Here is a 17,491-nt window from a genome sequence, read left to right as displayed (position 1 = left end):
TAGGCAGAATTAAAGACAAACCTTTATAACCACTTACTTTACTTTTTCCAGTAAGCCTTAAAGGGTGTGCAAACTTTCTGAATTAAAGTGAATTTCACCTATCAGGAGGACCAAAACCCATCATTTCTATACTCTGCTAAAATCCATAAATGTATGCATGGAGAATAAAGTCAATATTGTAGTGTGTGTAATAGCCCAGTGAAAACTACACCAGCTATATTCTTTTTCTCAAAGTATAGATACAATTCTATAAATGCCTTTAATTGATGACATGGTCTGCCAACCAGAGCTTTCTGTTTCTGATGTGCAACAGGAAGGTAAATACATAAAAATGTCAAAATGCTGTCTAATCTATATCGCTATTGCCTTAAAAAGCTGCGTTCATTTCAGAGGGTAATTCTCAAATTAATTTGCTATCCATACTGTAGGAAGTTCCATGTGCTGATATTACTTGGTGCAGTGTTTTTTTAACAAAAACAAAGCCCGTGTTTTCACAAAGACAATACTGCATAGTATGCTCTCTCTTTAGCCATTAATAATTCAAACTAACGCTAACTACTTTAGTGCTGTTGTGACTGGGAAATTATGGAGATAACACATGGGCGTGCAGTGCTTCAGCCTGATGTAACAACCCAGTGGTCTGTTCATTTCTAATTACCATGCGAAAATAAGGAATAGGTAGCCTTTAGTCATTCTATGGATTACAGTTAAATAGAGTTTAATTTCTTAACTGCTAAACATTTTTTAACATGCTCTTTTCCAGCTATTTATTTTCAAATGGCATTTGATAAAAGAGCTATTTTATGTATTCTGCTAGTTATGCTGTTTATACTAGTGTTTGAGCAATAAACAGTGTCACTCTGTAGAATCCTAATAATGCTTGTTTTCCATTTTTTTCAAATGCCTTAGTTGCATATGTTTTGTATAAAACCAGAAAGGCAAATCATACAGTCTTACTAGTTACTTTCAAATGTAATGTTTTCATTTTTTGTGTCCTTCGCATCAAAATATAACATATTTGCAGCTTCAGGCTCTGTCATGTAAACAATATATTAGTGGGATGCTTATAGTATAGTATCTTAAGATAGTACATCATATTGAAAAATTACTTTTTAGATGTAGCACAGTATTTTGCTTTAGTCCTTTTTTCACAGTACAGTTCCTGAAGGTCCCTGTGGTCCGTATTGAAAAAGCAAACACCTGCAAACCCCATTTTCCAAGTATGACAAAGAGCCATTTTTAGCCTTCACACCTAGCTCATTTTTATACATTAACTAGGTGATAGAAAAAAGAGCTAAGGGGAAAAAGAGTATAAACCCTGTAATATTTATTAAAAACTTCACAATTTGCATGGGGTAGGATCTTCAAATACAAAACAAATAGGGTTTTTAACAGGATTTTGTTTCTGAATACCAACTTAAATAAGGCTGTTAATAAATGACAATGACAAGTAATGCATTGAGCCAATCACTTAGTAATTCTCAACAGTCTTGCAAAAGTACAGATGATGAGTGTCATAAAGAGTACCGTGGTATTTTATGTTAGTTTGTTTTCTTCAGGTAAGAGCAAAAGTGTTATGCTCAATGTGGTATCTTCAAAGGTGGAACAGGTGACTGACCCATGTGGAATTTTACGTTCTTTGGGAAGAAGTTATTAACCAGTCAGTAGTGATATTATAATTCATCTTGAAAGAAAGTTTTGGGGAGGTTTTTGCATTTGAGGCTACATTGCAACTTTCATGACCTTTCAGTGCTGGATGTACACCATGAGCTGTTCACTGTAATTCTCTTAAACAACGACTGAGTGAACAGGTAGATGAAAACCGCAATATAGACTCCTTGCAGCAGTCCATGTCAAGAGGAGCTGAGGTCTATCAGCAAAGGACTAAGTATGCAAAATACCTCTACTTTCATATTTTCTTCTTGTGATTTAAATAGTTGGTTGTCTGTATTGGTACTAATCTAGCAGATACTGTAAAGACCTTAAAAATGAAATAATCCTAAGTTTAGGTATGACGTAAAACATCTTACCTGATGAATCATTATTTCTTAAAAACAAGTGTATTCTATTGATGCAACCAAACCAAACTGTACACATTTTAAAAATATTTATTAATATTACCATGTTAAAATACGTAAGAGCTATTGCAAGAGTGCAAATCCCTCAGCTATTAGCACTTTGTTGCTCCATATATCAAACTGCTGTCGCACCAAAGACAGTGAATTCCATTACTCGGATTGTATGATCCTGGGCTGCATACAACTATGACCAAAAAAACAAGAAAAAAATGTGGAATTTAAGTGATATTGATAAAAAAAATTTACATTTGAAATGTTTAGAATGCAGCTTCATCTATTTGAAAAAAGATCATGTTTTTTCCAGCATTCTGCTAGTTGATGAAGAAAAAATTGTATATATTTTATACATCATCTATTTATTACACCATATTTTTCTCTTCATCACTTTTCATTCCATCTACTTACAGGGGCTATGTCCATCAATTACATTTTAATATGGCCTATATCCAATAATGTTTTAAATAAACTGCTATAGCTGCTTGTATAAGTAATACAGGACAAAATAAAGCTGAAATCTAAGCTCTGATAATTATTAAGAAGTAGCGCAAAAATAATACATCAAACCAGAAATCAGTGTATGATGCAGAACAAGTGTTCTGAATGAAACATTTTTTTCCTGTTGGATCATGTTATGCCATTTGATAAAGTCTGTACAGTCATCTGCAGAATGACTTCATCACAAAAGACTAATTCATCATTATGCTCTTGGCAGAAAAAAGCAGAATTTGAGCTATTTGGTTATGGCTATCCTGAATCATACTTCAGTTTGTCACTGGTAGCCTTTCTTTGGGATCTTTAATTAACAGCATTAGTATTCACTATACAAAGGTAATTAAGACCTTCCTTCCTTTTGCAGAGTCAGCGTTTACCTGGTTATTGGGTTTTGCCTGGCTTAATAATGACTTTTTAGTCACTACTGCACAAACCTTCAGTGGGATTTTCAGTATTTGGTTTGGTTTATCTTCATTTGTTGAGGCTGGTAGGATTCACTTGATCCCATTGGCTGTTATTAGCTTGCCTAGCATTTTTTGCCACTGCTATTGACTGAAGAGGGTTTTAGAAGTCCTATGAAATGTAAGAGAGAAGAAGTCCTCTGCAGATGATGTCAAAACCTTGCCTTTTTTGTACATTAGTATAGGTAGACCAAGATGGCTTTATGGGAAAGAGAAAGCTTTACAAATACACATAACTAAAGGCATTTTCCAACCTTTCTGTCTGGGAAACCAATAATCTTGTGTACCAGAGGAATAATTCTACTCTTTTTATTGAAGATTAAAGGCACACTTCTAGTAAATCCTTCAGAATTTTCAGTTTATTTAATTGGAGCGAGGTAGACTTCTCTTACAATGGGATAAAAAGTTTATTCCTCAGAAGCGTCAGCTGTTTGCTATCTAGCAGAAAGCATGAAAAAGAGAAAGGAATCTGAAGTGGGCACCTGTAGCTTATTTAGCCAGCTACTGGAAAGTTTCTTTAACCGGTAAACTTAACTCATTTAAAACTTTTCACTAATGGAAAACTCCTATTGGTATACCTTCACTTTGAAAGTATAAACATTTTAGCAAAATATTCTGTCTTTACAGCATATTTTATATACTTGCCACTTCACACCTCATAAACTGAAATGCACACAATGTCTTAATTTGTTCTTGTATCTTATAAGTTAACTAGTATTTTGCACTCTCTTCTGATTTTTAGGACTATTTCAATATTCTCTTGAATAATATATTTCTTTTTGAACTTTCAAGTTACTATGTTTCAGTAATATAAATAATCACCATACTGTGAGAAAGAACTGAAGAAAGCCAAATTAGAACTGACTATTCAGTATCTAGTCTACTAAAAATACCACAGAAATCAAGCTCTGCAGAATAATAATACAGGACAAAAAATATTTCATAAAGCTAATACAGGGTATGATATCAAATTGTGTCTCCAGAGAAGCCCTAAGAAACATATGACATTTTGTACTGTACTAATCTCACAGCTGCATCTGATAAAAAAGAAACCTAGAACAAAAAAAGTAGATTTATAAAGCAAAAAATTATATTTAGAAATTTTGATGACATGAAAGTGACTCAATTGCCCATGTTAAGTAAAATTTAATGGTGGACCATCTCTCATGTAGCTGTTACCAAAATACTTAATTAACTTATCCTGGAATACTGTGCTTTATTTCACATAAAACAGGGCTTTAAAAGCAGAAAAACATTAAAATTAAGATAAAATTATATGAAAAAATTTCTAAGATGGTTGTACTCATCAGTTCTGTTTATTCAAGACTGCTTTACAGAGGCAGAAGTCTAAATGGAATTATTAATCAGCAGTAAGTCCGTGTCTTTAAGCCATTGCCTCTACAAAATCACTCACTAAAGGGTTCTGCCTGAGGCTTATCTGGTACCTGATGAAAAAAATTTTGATATGTTTTACCTCCAGTATTTTCTGCCAAAAAGATTTCTCTAAAGATAGATATATCACACAGTGACTAATCAGGTTAACATGTTTAATTGACTAATTCAGAAAGAGATTTAGACTACAAAATGGGAGTAGAAGGTGAGACAATAGCTCAGTATTTAATGCCATTTTAATATAAAAGCAGAGGGGGGAAAAACAAATGAGGATATAGTATGATATAAAAGAACATGAGACTGAAGCAAGGGGAAGAAAGTGCAACTTCTAATACAAGAGATTTAGATTGGTAGATGATGCAGTAAGTGAAAGGGTTATGCTTAGAGTACAAATTGTGTGATGGCAGCGTGAAATAAATGATGCATTGTTCACAGTTCAACAGCATGGAGGAACCAGAACTACTGGAACACTACATGAAACTAGATATTCTAAAAATAATATAGGAAAGAGAACAGATGTAACTGAACATCCAGCTATTTTGCTGTATGAGAAGTAAAAATAGAGTAGGTTTGTTTATGAGACCTGCAGAGGTTATGCATAGGTTTTTTTATTTCTCCATGTTCTTGGGCCTACTCCATATCCTTTTCCATTGTCATATCCTTATCAAGCCCGGAGACTAGAAACAGTTGCACTATTCAAAGTTTAATGTACTTAAATTAGAAAATCTGAGTAACATCTGTTTCCATGTTCCAAAACAGAAGTGGCCCATGAAAGGGTAACACAGATGATAATCTGAGGTTTGCAATGTATCTGTGGTGATACCCTATGCCTGGTGCTAACTTCTGACTGGTAAGAAGTGTATTATAAATTGTTCAGAAAAGGAAAAAAGGATTCAAGAAACCACAGAACAGCTGATCAGTCTTCTATACTATGTAAAGGTTTCATGAATAAATGCTGAAACACATGCAGGTAAGCGGAAAGTAATACAGTATGATATTGGTTTACAATGAAGATAAAAACGTAATTAATTTGAAAGCACCTGATATGGCAGCACATACAAATGTAATAAACTACAGAAGACTATGATTAGAATGAAATTTTAAAAAGAGTACTGAATGTTCCTTAAAAGGGAAATAAGAGTTGGACGGAAATTGCTAAAGGGATTACTCATGAGCTTACTCTTCGATAGACTTTACTAAATATTTCCACTAACGAGATTATCAGAAAAAGTCCCAATGAACTATGCTGACAACAAAACTGGGAGAAGCTGTGAATAAGGACAAGATTTAAACAGGCAGGAAGAAATAAAAGAATGAGAAAGGCCTGTATATTTGTTTGATTAAAGAGGACTGTGAGCATGATCAGTCACAATGAAAAGGGGAAGCATGGTATTGTTACATCATTTGAGAGAGAGAGGTTCTTAGGACCAGAAGAAAAGCACTAATGATGTAAAAGGCATTGGTAAGAGGTCAGCTGAATATCATGTTAAATTCCAGTCACCCCTGTCCAAGAATATTAAACTCAAAATAGGGCATGTGAGATACAGGTTTGCTGAATGCAAACTCTTACAAAAGCAGATAGAAAGTAGTTGACTTGTTCTGATTATAAAATAGGAGACAAAAAAAATCTACATAAGCTAAAGGGCATTCTCCCCATCAGGGCAAATGAGTATGAACTTTCCATGAATTAATGTAGATTGAAAGCTTGACCTTCTAACTACAAAACAAGAGTAGCTAAAGAGACCGAAACTCCCAAACAGTTCTAAAATGGACCTTAAAACTGCTTTAACTGGATTACAGGACCTGGTTCCTGCAACTACGAGGGAAACTACTGGATAACCTAAGAAGTTGAACTCTGCTGTACTTCCATGGAATGTGTTTATCAAAATGTTTCTGTAAGTGCATGTTTTGGAAAAAGCTCCCCCACTAACAAAGATATAAGGAAAATATTTTATTTTCTATTTAAGTAACAGATCTAGGGATTTTAGCAAATCACAACTAATTCTTTTATGTTAGCATGGTCTCCTGACAACTACTGCATGAAGTTCGAGGCATTGAAAAACAAAATGTAGAGAACCTATAGTGGACAGTAATTAGGCTGAACAGAGGTCTATCCAACGTGACCAAAAAGACTGAACTTGAGATGGTTTAGTTCAATGAAGACAATATCGGGAAAAGAAAATGATTGGAGTCTTCTAGGATATACAAAACTATTTCAAAGATAAAGTTAACAGAGTAATTTCCAGATTTACTGAGACAGAACAAGAAGTAACAGGTATAAGCTACATCAGGGAAAATTACATAAGTATCTTAGACAAAAAGCTTTCCAATGGTGAGGATGTGCAGTACTGAGTTATGTTTCCTTTGGAGTCTGTGTAGGCTTCTGAGGTTTTAAAGATTATACAGGATACATCTGTGAGGAATCACTGAAGCTTATACCTTTTCTTGAGGTAGAATGATAAGCAGAGGACCCTTTCAGTTTTACTGCCTATGATATGGTGTTTTGGATTCTGGGAAAGGAATTTACTAATTTTACCAAGAAGTCAACTAAGAAAAACAGTGTATGTTTGAGCATGCTGACAGAATGACATCCTCAACTATGGCAAGTAGTAATCAGTCAAGTTTCAGGGCTGACTGTTTCAGCTTCTTGGGTACCTCAGGTGTGAAAGCTTGCCCCTGTATCTGCCAGAGAGGTGTCTATTACAATCCCAGCTCAACAGGGATCAGCTTCTTGGGTTGACACTGGTGTAGGGCTATGTACTGTTTCTGTCTAGTGCAGGAGGTAGAGGAGCATGACAGCTAAGAAAACAGTATTATTTTTTACTACATATGTTAAACAGCCACCAGAGCTAAGGTGAAAGTTGTGTTTTGAAGAAAAAAGGAATACAAATCAGTTTAGAATGGAGTAAAATATTCTGGGGGAAAGCCCAAAACAAAACTGCAGTCCATACAACACAAATCATCCTAAAAAAGACATGCGTTTGTAAACTTGATTTTCATGTATCTTTCCTTGAAATCATGTGCAACAATATTGTGTATTACAAAAAAATGTAATAAATTTGGTATTTTTATATATCCTTTCCAGATATTTGTCACTTTTTGCTGGAAGACATGGACCAAAAAATTTAAGTTCCATTTGATGAAGATGACTGTCGTGGTTTAAGCCCAGCTGGCAACTAAGCACCACACAGCCGCTCGCTCACTCCCCTCCTGCCCCAGCTGGATGGGAGAGAGAATTGGAAAAGTAAAAGTGAGAAAGCACGTGGGTTGAGATAACAACAGTTTAATAAATTAAATGAAATATAATATAATAATAATAATAATAATAGTAATAATAATAATAGTAATGAAAAGGAAAATAACAACAGCAAACAAACAAGAAAGACAAGTGATGCAAATGAAAACAATGGCTCACCACCCTGCGACCGATGCCCAGCCCAAGGAGCGGTCCCCCAGCCAGCTTTCCCCCTAGTTTATATACTGAGCATGACATCATATGGTATGGAATATCCCTGTGGTCAGTTGGGGTCAGCTGTCCCGGCTGTGTCCCCTCCCAACTTCTTGTGCGCCCCCAGCCTACTCGCTGGTGGGGTGGTGTGAGAAGCAGAAAAGGCCTTGATGCTATGTAAGCACTGCTCAGCAGTAACTAAAACATCCCTGTGCTATCAACACTGTTTTCAGCACAAATCCAAAACACAGCCCCACGCTAGCTACTATGAAGAAAATTAACTTTATCCCAGACAAAACCAGCACACCGTTATATTGACATTTTGCTTAATAATGAGAGAAATCGTAAGCTAAAGGGGGAGTTCTTAGAACACCAACCAGTAGCAACAAAAATCTGCTTTAAAAGATGTCTTTAAAGATGTGAAAGAAAATTAACTCTATCCCAGCCAAAACCAGCAAAACAACAAATTGGAAAAAATGATCACATATGGAAACATTTCACATGTCCTGCAATTTTAGAGTTGCCTCTATTTTCTTCCATATTCTTATTATTTCTTTTCAAAGTGTATTCCATTCTGTAAACTGTTGTTCAATATGTAATCCAGTGTTTTCTTCCGCCATTTCTAGGTCTGTAGGGAATCATCTTTGTCAAAAGCTTGACTACAGATTTATTGTCTATGTGTCTTGTCTTCCATTGTTCTCTTGAGACTTCAGGCGCAATATTTGGGAATCATATGAATAACCTTTTCCTGGGCAAAATGCAATCTGGCAAAGCCACTCTTAAAAACACTGATCCACTCCTTAGCATCTAAGGAGGGTAATGTCACTTGTTTTAATGTGAGGATTGACAAAAATAAAATTACCAGAATTCATTCCCCCTCTTTCCTTATTCTTCCAAATGGATCACAAATATTTACAAATTTAACTTTATTTTGTAAAGCTATACAGAATGATTATTTTATCCATTATTCTTACTTTACTCAGATCTGGAATGTAGCATTTAAGTTTGTAATTAGATTAAAGCATTGCATTATTATGCCCCCTTTTATAAATTTAAGAACAAAAATAATTGTCTTGTTTGTGTCACCATAAAACAGCACTTGAAACATACCTTGTCAGATTACAGGTTTTCTGTGCTAATTCCAAAAAACCCCACTGCTATCTATTTAGAGGTCTGAACTTCATCTGATTGATTTTAGTTTAAATCAGTCCATGGAAGTTGTGGGTCTGGCTTAAAATCCAAATCAACAAGGTCTTACAAAATTTCTACGCAAGTACTAAGCTCATCTACTACTGGTTACCTTGACAGGCTTGACAGGATCACAGCCCAAAACAATATGGCATAGTAATTTTATAAAGTTAAATAGTAAAGTTCAATCAGAGCAAAAAACATTGTAACAGTATTTAATACAGTATTTAATACTTTGCACAAATGAATTTGTCACTTACCACAACACTCTGGACAGTCAGGATGTATTAGAGCATTCATTCCATATCCTGGATAGCAGCGATCAACCCATACCATTTGCAGAGTACCTTCAATGTAGTATATTTCAGGCAATGGTTCAGAACTTTTCCTGGTAACTTCCACTTGTTGCTTAAAAAATCTCTCTATAAGGTGTTTTGCCTAAATTGAAACAAAGAATAGTTTTTCAGAAACTTTGGTGGAAAGAGGTCAGAATACAAGAAAAGACAAAAGAATGTGAGTACAAGTTAGGATTAAGATTTAAAGGAGTACCACTAAATCTTTTCATTGTAACTAAATGGAAACAGGAGGACAATCTGGTATTCTTGGATATGTTGGTTTTAATTTAGATAAACCTTGATCAATTAATGCAATGTCTCTGAAAGTGTTCAGGATTGTACAAATAGAACTTTAAAAACTAATCTGTGGCAATTTTGCCTACATTAGTCTGTAGCCCAACATCAATAGACTTGCAGCTTTCCCATCTTCATAGGTACTATTATTGCTTGTATTTCAGACATACTTTACATCTTTATTAGCTATTTCTGTTCAATGAAAAGAAAATGCCAAAGGTCTCCTGAAGCCAAGTTAAATAAGGGGGTTATTATTATTAAATATAATCATGGAAGACTAATTCCCTTACTCAAAAAGATTTGCACAAATACAATCCTAGATAGGAAAAACATTCCTTTCAATCACTGCAGAACCAGCAGCACAGAATCACAGAAATGTTAGGATACAAGGGAGATCTATTCCACCTCATCTACTCTATCTCCCTAGCCAAAGTCAATGTTAATTTTTAAAAATCCTTTATTTTCTCTGGAACTTTGGACCATATTTTATGAAGTGTCTTCCACTGGAATATTAAAGATTTTAAGTCATAGTATTTAACAATGTGGCTTCTAACTGGCTAAAATATATAAAATTTGTAACAAAAAAATAGACCCATTAACAATCTGACAAAGTCTAACAGTCAGAAGCATCAATGCTTCATATCCAGACAGTGCTTCATTTGTATACAGGGATTAATTACATATATATAAAGCTAAAAATAAAAAGCAAAAAAAAACCTTTAATAGGCTTGCAAGGTTCAGTACACACACAAATTGGCAAAAACAAATTTATTTATGCTCTCTTAACTTGATCCTCTTGTCTGTATGAAAATGATGAACTTCGATCATGAGCTTTCCCCACAAATTTAGGGGTTTTTTCAGTGGACAGGATGGAAGCTGCTTAATGAGTACATTGTTATTTCAGACTCCCTCACCCCTCCGCTGGAATCCCAAAGCATGATTTGCATACCTGCTATTCTCTGGTGTTCATCCTGTACTTCCCTTCCCCTTTCTCCTTTCCCCTTTAAGAACCTCTGAATTAACAGCTAACCTAGTAAGCAAGACTCTGGCTTCTGGTTCTCTACTGTAAAAGCCAAATGCCTTCAGGCAGCTAAAATTCTGCTAGATCAATAATAAAATCACTTAGAAATGATGGAAAGGGACTCCCATTGCAAAATACCATGTTTGATATTTATAAGATAGCACATGTTCAAAGTTTCCTGATTGTCTTGCCACTTCTCATACTCTTAATATACTGTCTTTAATATAGACTGATAGGGTGTGATCAGCCTTAACTGTAACAGCAATAGAATATTAGCAATTTTAACTGATACAGTTTTTATATCCACTAAAACTTTTATATTGATTTATTAATTTACTAAACCAAGTATGTTTCATTTTTTATGTTACTATACATTATTGTGAGAGTAGCTTATTATGTTAGTTACCTTTTTATTCTTCCATCTACTGTACCTTGTTTAGTCTATGAGATGCATCACAAGCACTTTGCTGACATACTCTGTTGTGTTTTTCTCTGTCTAAGGAAGCAACTGTAACAAAACGCAATGTATTTATAGAAGAACAAAGTCAATTACATCAACATTTATTTTTGTTATTTACTGGTTTAAGATTCTAGTCAATTCTGATGCAAGTATTTAGGACTTTTTACCATATTTCAGATGTCTAACTTGCAATGTTTTAAAGAAATCACAGAGCTTGTCCTCTTACAGATAATAGAATTCTATGTCTAATTTCCAGTATACTTAAATATTTTATGGCAACTGTCATTTATTTGTAAATTCTAATGGCAAGGAAATGTGTAATTCTGGACTCTTCCCAGATTTATAAAGATCTGAATCCTTTCAAAAGAAATAAGCTACTCCCTCTCTAATTAACTGCCTGCCATTGCGGTTTTATGAAGACTTAGGTCTTAAACACTCATCCAGGAACCCTGACAGTTCAAGCTGCTGACTATTTCTGCAATGGACTCGAAGTTTTCACTCAAAAACAATCAACCAGGGCAACATCTAGTGCTTTTAAAGATTTTTCCTGCTCCCTCCCCTGCACAAACACATCAGTTCCTGACCCTCACCCACTTAACCCTTTACATTCTCATAGGAATGCCTGTGACACATAGATCCGAAGGAAGACTTCAAGTACAGATGGAAGAAAAAGCAGTTACGTTTTAGTAATCCATTTGCATGGGTCCACATTCCTTATCAACTGACTAGTGCTAACATGTTACAGTGAAGGCCTGGGAAATAGTTAACTAAGCGGCTGGACTGCTCTCCAGAACTGACATTACAGTAAGCTGCCATATTAAGAATAAAATTATCTGTTAACATGTGAATTTAACTCCTTATATTATAAGCTTTACCAACCTCTCTCATGGAAGTAATTCTGAAACACCAAATACTACTTAGAAATCAAAAAATACTAAGATGTCAAGCTACTTAAGAATATGTAGTTTACCACTGGGTCACGTCAAAGTTTACATCTACCTAAATCTCTAACTGGAGATTTTCTCCTCCTAATGCTCAAATATTCTATAAAGCCTGCACATTAGCTAAATCTCATTTACGTAGTTTCAATTACCATTGAATTAACCTTAACTAACTATGCTATCAGTAATGGGACTCTTCAGATACATCAGTGCTATCTGCTACAAATACAATTTTCAGAGAAATACAACTGACTAATAGTTTCATTGGTTTTATAAGCAATTACATTTAATTTCCAAGAAAATTAGAAGTGGAAAGTGGAAAATTAAGCATAATTGGCATATTTTGTTCAGAAAGGGATCTTTTCAAATTGCATGTCTTGATACATAGTAACTAATCTAATACAATATATGAAAACAATGGCCTTTTTAGAGTTGAAATAATTAGAAATAATTAGAAACAGTAAGTTCAAGAAAATATTGCGGATGTTCTTACATACATTCATCTCAACAACTATAAATAGGGTTTTAGATATCTCTGTTAATAACAAAGTACTTCAAGTTAACTGAACATATATTGGGACTGTTTTACAGGTTCCTTCATACCTCACTCACAGCATAAAGAAGTTGAGACTTTCTTTTCATATGGTTTCAGTGTTCAGAAGGAATATTCTGAGAACAAGTCTCAAGAAAAAAAAAATCTCCTTTGGATTGGCATGACACTGAGATTTCTGACTTCAATATTAATGCCTTTAGTGAAAAGCCGGTAATGGAAACATTTTATGAAAACAAATTCATGTTAAAGTGAAAATGTATTTTTAATAACTAAACTTTATCAAAGGAGGATAAGTAACTAAGACATTGTGAGGTCTTCATTTATGTATAAACATAAACTCATTGATGTATAAACATAAACTCATTCATGTATAAACACACCCAAATATCAGATATAAAGCTTTATAATTACTACAATACATAATCACACCCAGTAAGAATCCTTAAATATCCCATAATTTGGTGACATCTTCCCAAGCCACCTAATGATTTGCTTTAAATCAAGCCAACTCAGTATTTTTGGCAACTCAATTTTACCCAGGTCTCCTTTACGCTCCTTTTGTTTTAAAGAAATGGAAAATTATGAAAATTGTCTCCCTCTTTTATTGTTGCCAGAAGGAACATTCTGGCATTCTATTGTTAAAGAAGGAAAAGTACTGATGTTCATCTCATTTAACTTTAGTTCTTGAAAATTAGACATCCAGTCTTTGTCATTTGGAAGCTGTTTATAAAGACCAAGGCACATCCATGGAATCATTTATACACCTGTTGTAGGTGGCTAGATGAAGGTAATCTGGGGAGTTACAGAATACACTGTATCGCCTTCCTTCCTATGTTAGTGTGCAACAAGGGACATGATAATGTTTTATGATACAAAATTAAAAACATATTGCTCTATCCACAGCTATAAAAAGTTCTAAAGCTCTTCTGAAATAATGCAAAATATGCACTTTTGAGTAGATCAACTATCTTTTTGGTATTGACATGGATTTCACATGCAATACTTTGAAGCATTTTTATGATCAAGAAACTTTATTATTAAAACCTCACAATACTTTCTGCATATAGGCAGTAAATACATTCCATTAACTATAAAAAATCCAACCATTCTTTAAAAGCAAGACAGATTTTCACCTGAAAATGTAAAGAAGATTTCATTCTGTAGACCTCCCCTCTGCATCTTTACATGATGGCATTCTGACTTAATTAATGTAACCTCACAAGAAAGTTCAGCAACAAGTTTGCTCAGTATCTGAAGCAATGCTTTCTTAAAAGAAGTATTATGAGAACTGTTGCAGGGGGCTGCGTGATACCGGGCTGTGAATTCATAGTAATTTTTAGGATCAGAATAAGCTGCAGGAAAAAATGGAAGATAATGAGGAACATAAATGAAGTAAAAAGAAGTAAAGTAATTTGTGTATTTGAAAATAAAATGGCCAATTTAAATCCTTAATTTATAAACAAAACCTATTTTGCACCCCCAGAGAATTTTTAATGATAAAATATTGTATGCTGGGCCAGTTGGAAACACTTAGGGGATTTTCACAAGTTGACATTCTTATTTATATCCATAGGTAAGTCTTACTCTTTATTATTGTAATTTTTTTAATTTTTAAACCAACAGGAGATTACAATAAAGGGATCAGGATTATGGAAGCTAAGGTTAAGCATACAAAATACCCTTTAGTATGTGACACAATATTTCATCTCACACAGCATGGCCAGTTATAGTAATATGTTATAGATTTTTTAGTCAACTATCACAGAAGTATTTTAAAGGGCTTAAAAACTGAATCCTCTTCCCCAGAGATCAAGAGAAGATGCAACTAATAAAACGAACAGGAATTCATTCTCTGTGAGCAGAACTAACTGAAAAAGCTTCCATATAGATATGAAATTTACTTTTATGGATGGATCAACTATTTCACCTTTACTGCAAAGCTAAACGCACACCTGGGCATCTTTTACAAATAAGCCAATGTACCATAAAATGCATGTTTCTAGTTATTTCATGATAACCACTCTACTTACCCAAAGTGGAAGATCAACAGAGCACAACGTTAAATAGAAAATAGGAGTAAAAGAATGAAGAACAGGGGTCATGCTGTGGGTATAATCACAGAAAGGAGAAGGGGCAGTGGGGAAGAAAGAACGAAGGACTAGAAACTGAACCAGCTGAAAGAAGAAGCAGAACATCCAAAATATGGTACCCAATTAAGACAGCTCATTAGATCATCTACCTTGCTTTTGTCTCCCCCATTTCCTTTCCCTTGCTGCTGCATATTCCAGATTTTTTTGTATATATGTATGAAACTTGAATTTTGTATGCTAACATTCAGATTGGATCCTTACTGAAGGATTTAAGTCTGCATTACTGAAAACTGTAACCTTTCCCATCAAAACTGTTTCAAAGAAACCTTTTCCTTTCCAGTTCTGTCAAGCAAACTAGCTGCTAAAAGTCATGGTTATTCTGTATGAAGGCTACTGTGCCAAAGTAAAATTAATTTACGTCACAGGTTAATTTAGGTTATTGTGCTCTACTATGTTTCTAAATGATCACTGGTACACATTTTAAATTCAAGGTCAGAAATAGTTCCTGCTGAAGGTAATAGGAGCTCTTGCCTACATCTCCACAAGAATAAAGTAGCCTTTGAAGGAGAAAAGGAGAGCTAGTAATGAATAAATGATGTTGCCTTTACAATCTTTCACTTTATCAAAGACTTTTTACCTGCTGACAGAATGAAATGTAATCAGAATAGGAAAGAATAAGCTACAAATATTACATAATTAAATTATACATACTTAAAAAATACAATCAGGCAATAATTAAGGCATTAGCATGTGTGAAATAAATCCATACAGCTGTGCTAAAACTAATCTCATAAAGAATAATTCAGTTTAAAATTATACTATTTTAATGTTATTAAGGATTACTGCCTATCACTTTGTTACATTTCATTATGTTTTCTGTTTCTTTTTTAAAAAGAACTGTATTCATAAGTTTCTCAGTCAGCCACTGAGCTTCAACCTCTGTAAATGACATTAAATGAACTGCCTGGTAGTAACTAATATTAAAAACAATTTCCCAGAGAAACAGTATGTCTTTATCTCTGCAAACTAAATTCTAAATAAGCCTACTTATTTAAAAATAGCAACACACGTTTTAAAAAACAAAACTTTTTCAAGGCAACAGCACACTTACCTGGATTGATAACTTACCATAAATAAGATATTTTATTTTGAGGTTTTTCTCAGGCTGCATTGCTGTTAGCTTATAAACAATGGAACAAGTGTAAACTCCACTCAGGTTGAAGTGTCTCAATATTAAAGTACCTGTTGGTGATAGTTGCACACTGCTATTTTCTAGTAAACACAAAAATGAAATAAATTTAGTTGTCATCGTGAGAAAATGCAGAAAGTAAGGGTCCAAATTTTTTTTTACTATTAAGCTGTGCACAAAATAATAATATTATGGATTCAGCTGAAGGCACAGGACTCAGAAACTGAAGCGGATTGGGTGTCACTCAGTTCAGCATTACACAAATATGCCTTACTGCTGCTGTGGTTTTAAATACTGGTTGACAAAGCAGTCCTAGAAACCTGTTTTTACTTGATCTCAGACATCTATTCTTCTCTCCAATATCCACTTCCAAGAGCTAAAAACTCCCAGAAAAAACCCCCCACAAAGTGGGCAAATAATCTCTTTTTATACCTCTACATAGTGAAACTGACTACTAGCCTTTCAGTCTTCAAGAACTGCCTCATGAATTAGCTGCTGGTGGTGTTTAACATGCAGTAAACTTCAAAGTAGGCAAGACAGAAAGTTCCAGTTAAGCAAGTATTTTACAAGAGACCTTCCAAAAAAATTATATGTATATGCCAAAATGAGAATCATGTATGTTTAAGATTGTAGAATAATCCTTCTATATGGCAAGATATGCATTGCTATGGTGGCCAAAGTCTTAACACAACTCCTTAGTTCAAGGCAGAGAGGAAGTAGGATCCTACTTCAAAGGACAAATCATGAGCATGGTTCTTTAGCTTTGTTTTTAAAGAGAAAGGAATGCATTGCTTAAGGTCATATTTGGGCACTGATAATGAGCCATACAGTTGTTCCATATAGCCTGCATGTGGGTTACATGATGACAGCTGATGAGTCCTTTCCTGACTTTGAAAGTCCTTAGGCAGTAACAATATAGATACGGGCTTCTCAAATAGTAATATGCAGCCCATCTTGCTGGCAGTTGTCAAAGAAAACCTTGGGAACCACTAGATGAGTCTCGATTGTAATAGACTTCAAGGTAAAATACTCACTTTGATAAAATATTTTGAGAATGGATTTTTCTTTCCATTTTCAAATCTCAAAAAAAAAAATCTTTTTAACATCCTTAATAAGTTAGACTTTTTCTGTAGATGATGGAAGCTTAGATAATTAGTGTGGTGTGAAAGCATCATCTTTTTAGACTGAAAAACTCAATGCTAAGGACATGAGATCTATACTACACACGTCTTAGGGCTTTTACTTCAGACCAGTCCTAAGCTGATTTTACAGATTGAGAATGCATTATTTCTCAAAACAAACTGTTCCAATTAGCTTCATCCAAAAGGAATCCAGTTTGTGCACTCAAAGACCAGACCATGATCCAGATAAAATGAGGTAAGTGGGTACAGTCAAGCAATTCACTTCAAAGCCACACTCCTATTCAAACTAACACGTTACTGTAGATGCACACTGATTTTCCTGGTATGCGATTTTAAGAAAGATATTGGGAAAAAAATAGTCTGATTGAAGTGCATCTTTCTACATACTTGGCAGGAGGGTGTAGGAC

At 34.4% G+C, this 17,491-nt stretch overlaps 1 protein-coding gene across 1 annotated transcript in view; it reads right to left on the bottom strand.

The window, feature by feature from the left end:
- Positions 1 to 2,170: 2,170 nt before the first annotated feature.
- ZPBP (zona pellucida binding protein) overlaps positions 2,171 to 17,491 on the bottom strand; it is a 30,992-nt gene continuing 15,671 nt past the window's right edge. The window contains exons 4-8 of the mRNA XM_059815650.1: positions 15,882 to 16,025; positions 13,797 to 14,015; positions 11,141 to 11,217; positions 9,320 to 9,497; positions 2,171 to 2,262 (exon numbers count right to left, since the gene is read on the bottom strand). Coding sequence (XP_059671633.1) covers positions 2,171 to 2,262; positions 9,320 to 9,497; positions 11,141 to 11,217; positions 13,797 to 14,015; positions 15,882 to 16,025 — 710 coding nt within the window. The remainder of the gene's footprint in view (positions 2,263 to 9,319; positions 9,498 to 11,140; positions 11,218 to 13,796; positions 14,016 to 15,881; positions 16,026 to 17,491) is intronic.

The sequence above is a fragment of the Gavia stellata genome, chromosome 3, assembly GCF_030936135.1.
Source record: "Gavia stellata isolate bGavSte3 chromosome 3, bGavSte3.hap2, whole genome shotgun sequence".
Classification (NCBI taxonomy): domain Eukaryota; kingdom Metazoa; phylum Chordata; class Aves; order Gaviiformes; family Gaviidae; genus Gavia; species Gavia stellata.
Note: the sequence above shows the minus strand (reverse complement) of the source record. Positions and strands in the feature narration are given on the sequence as shown.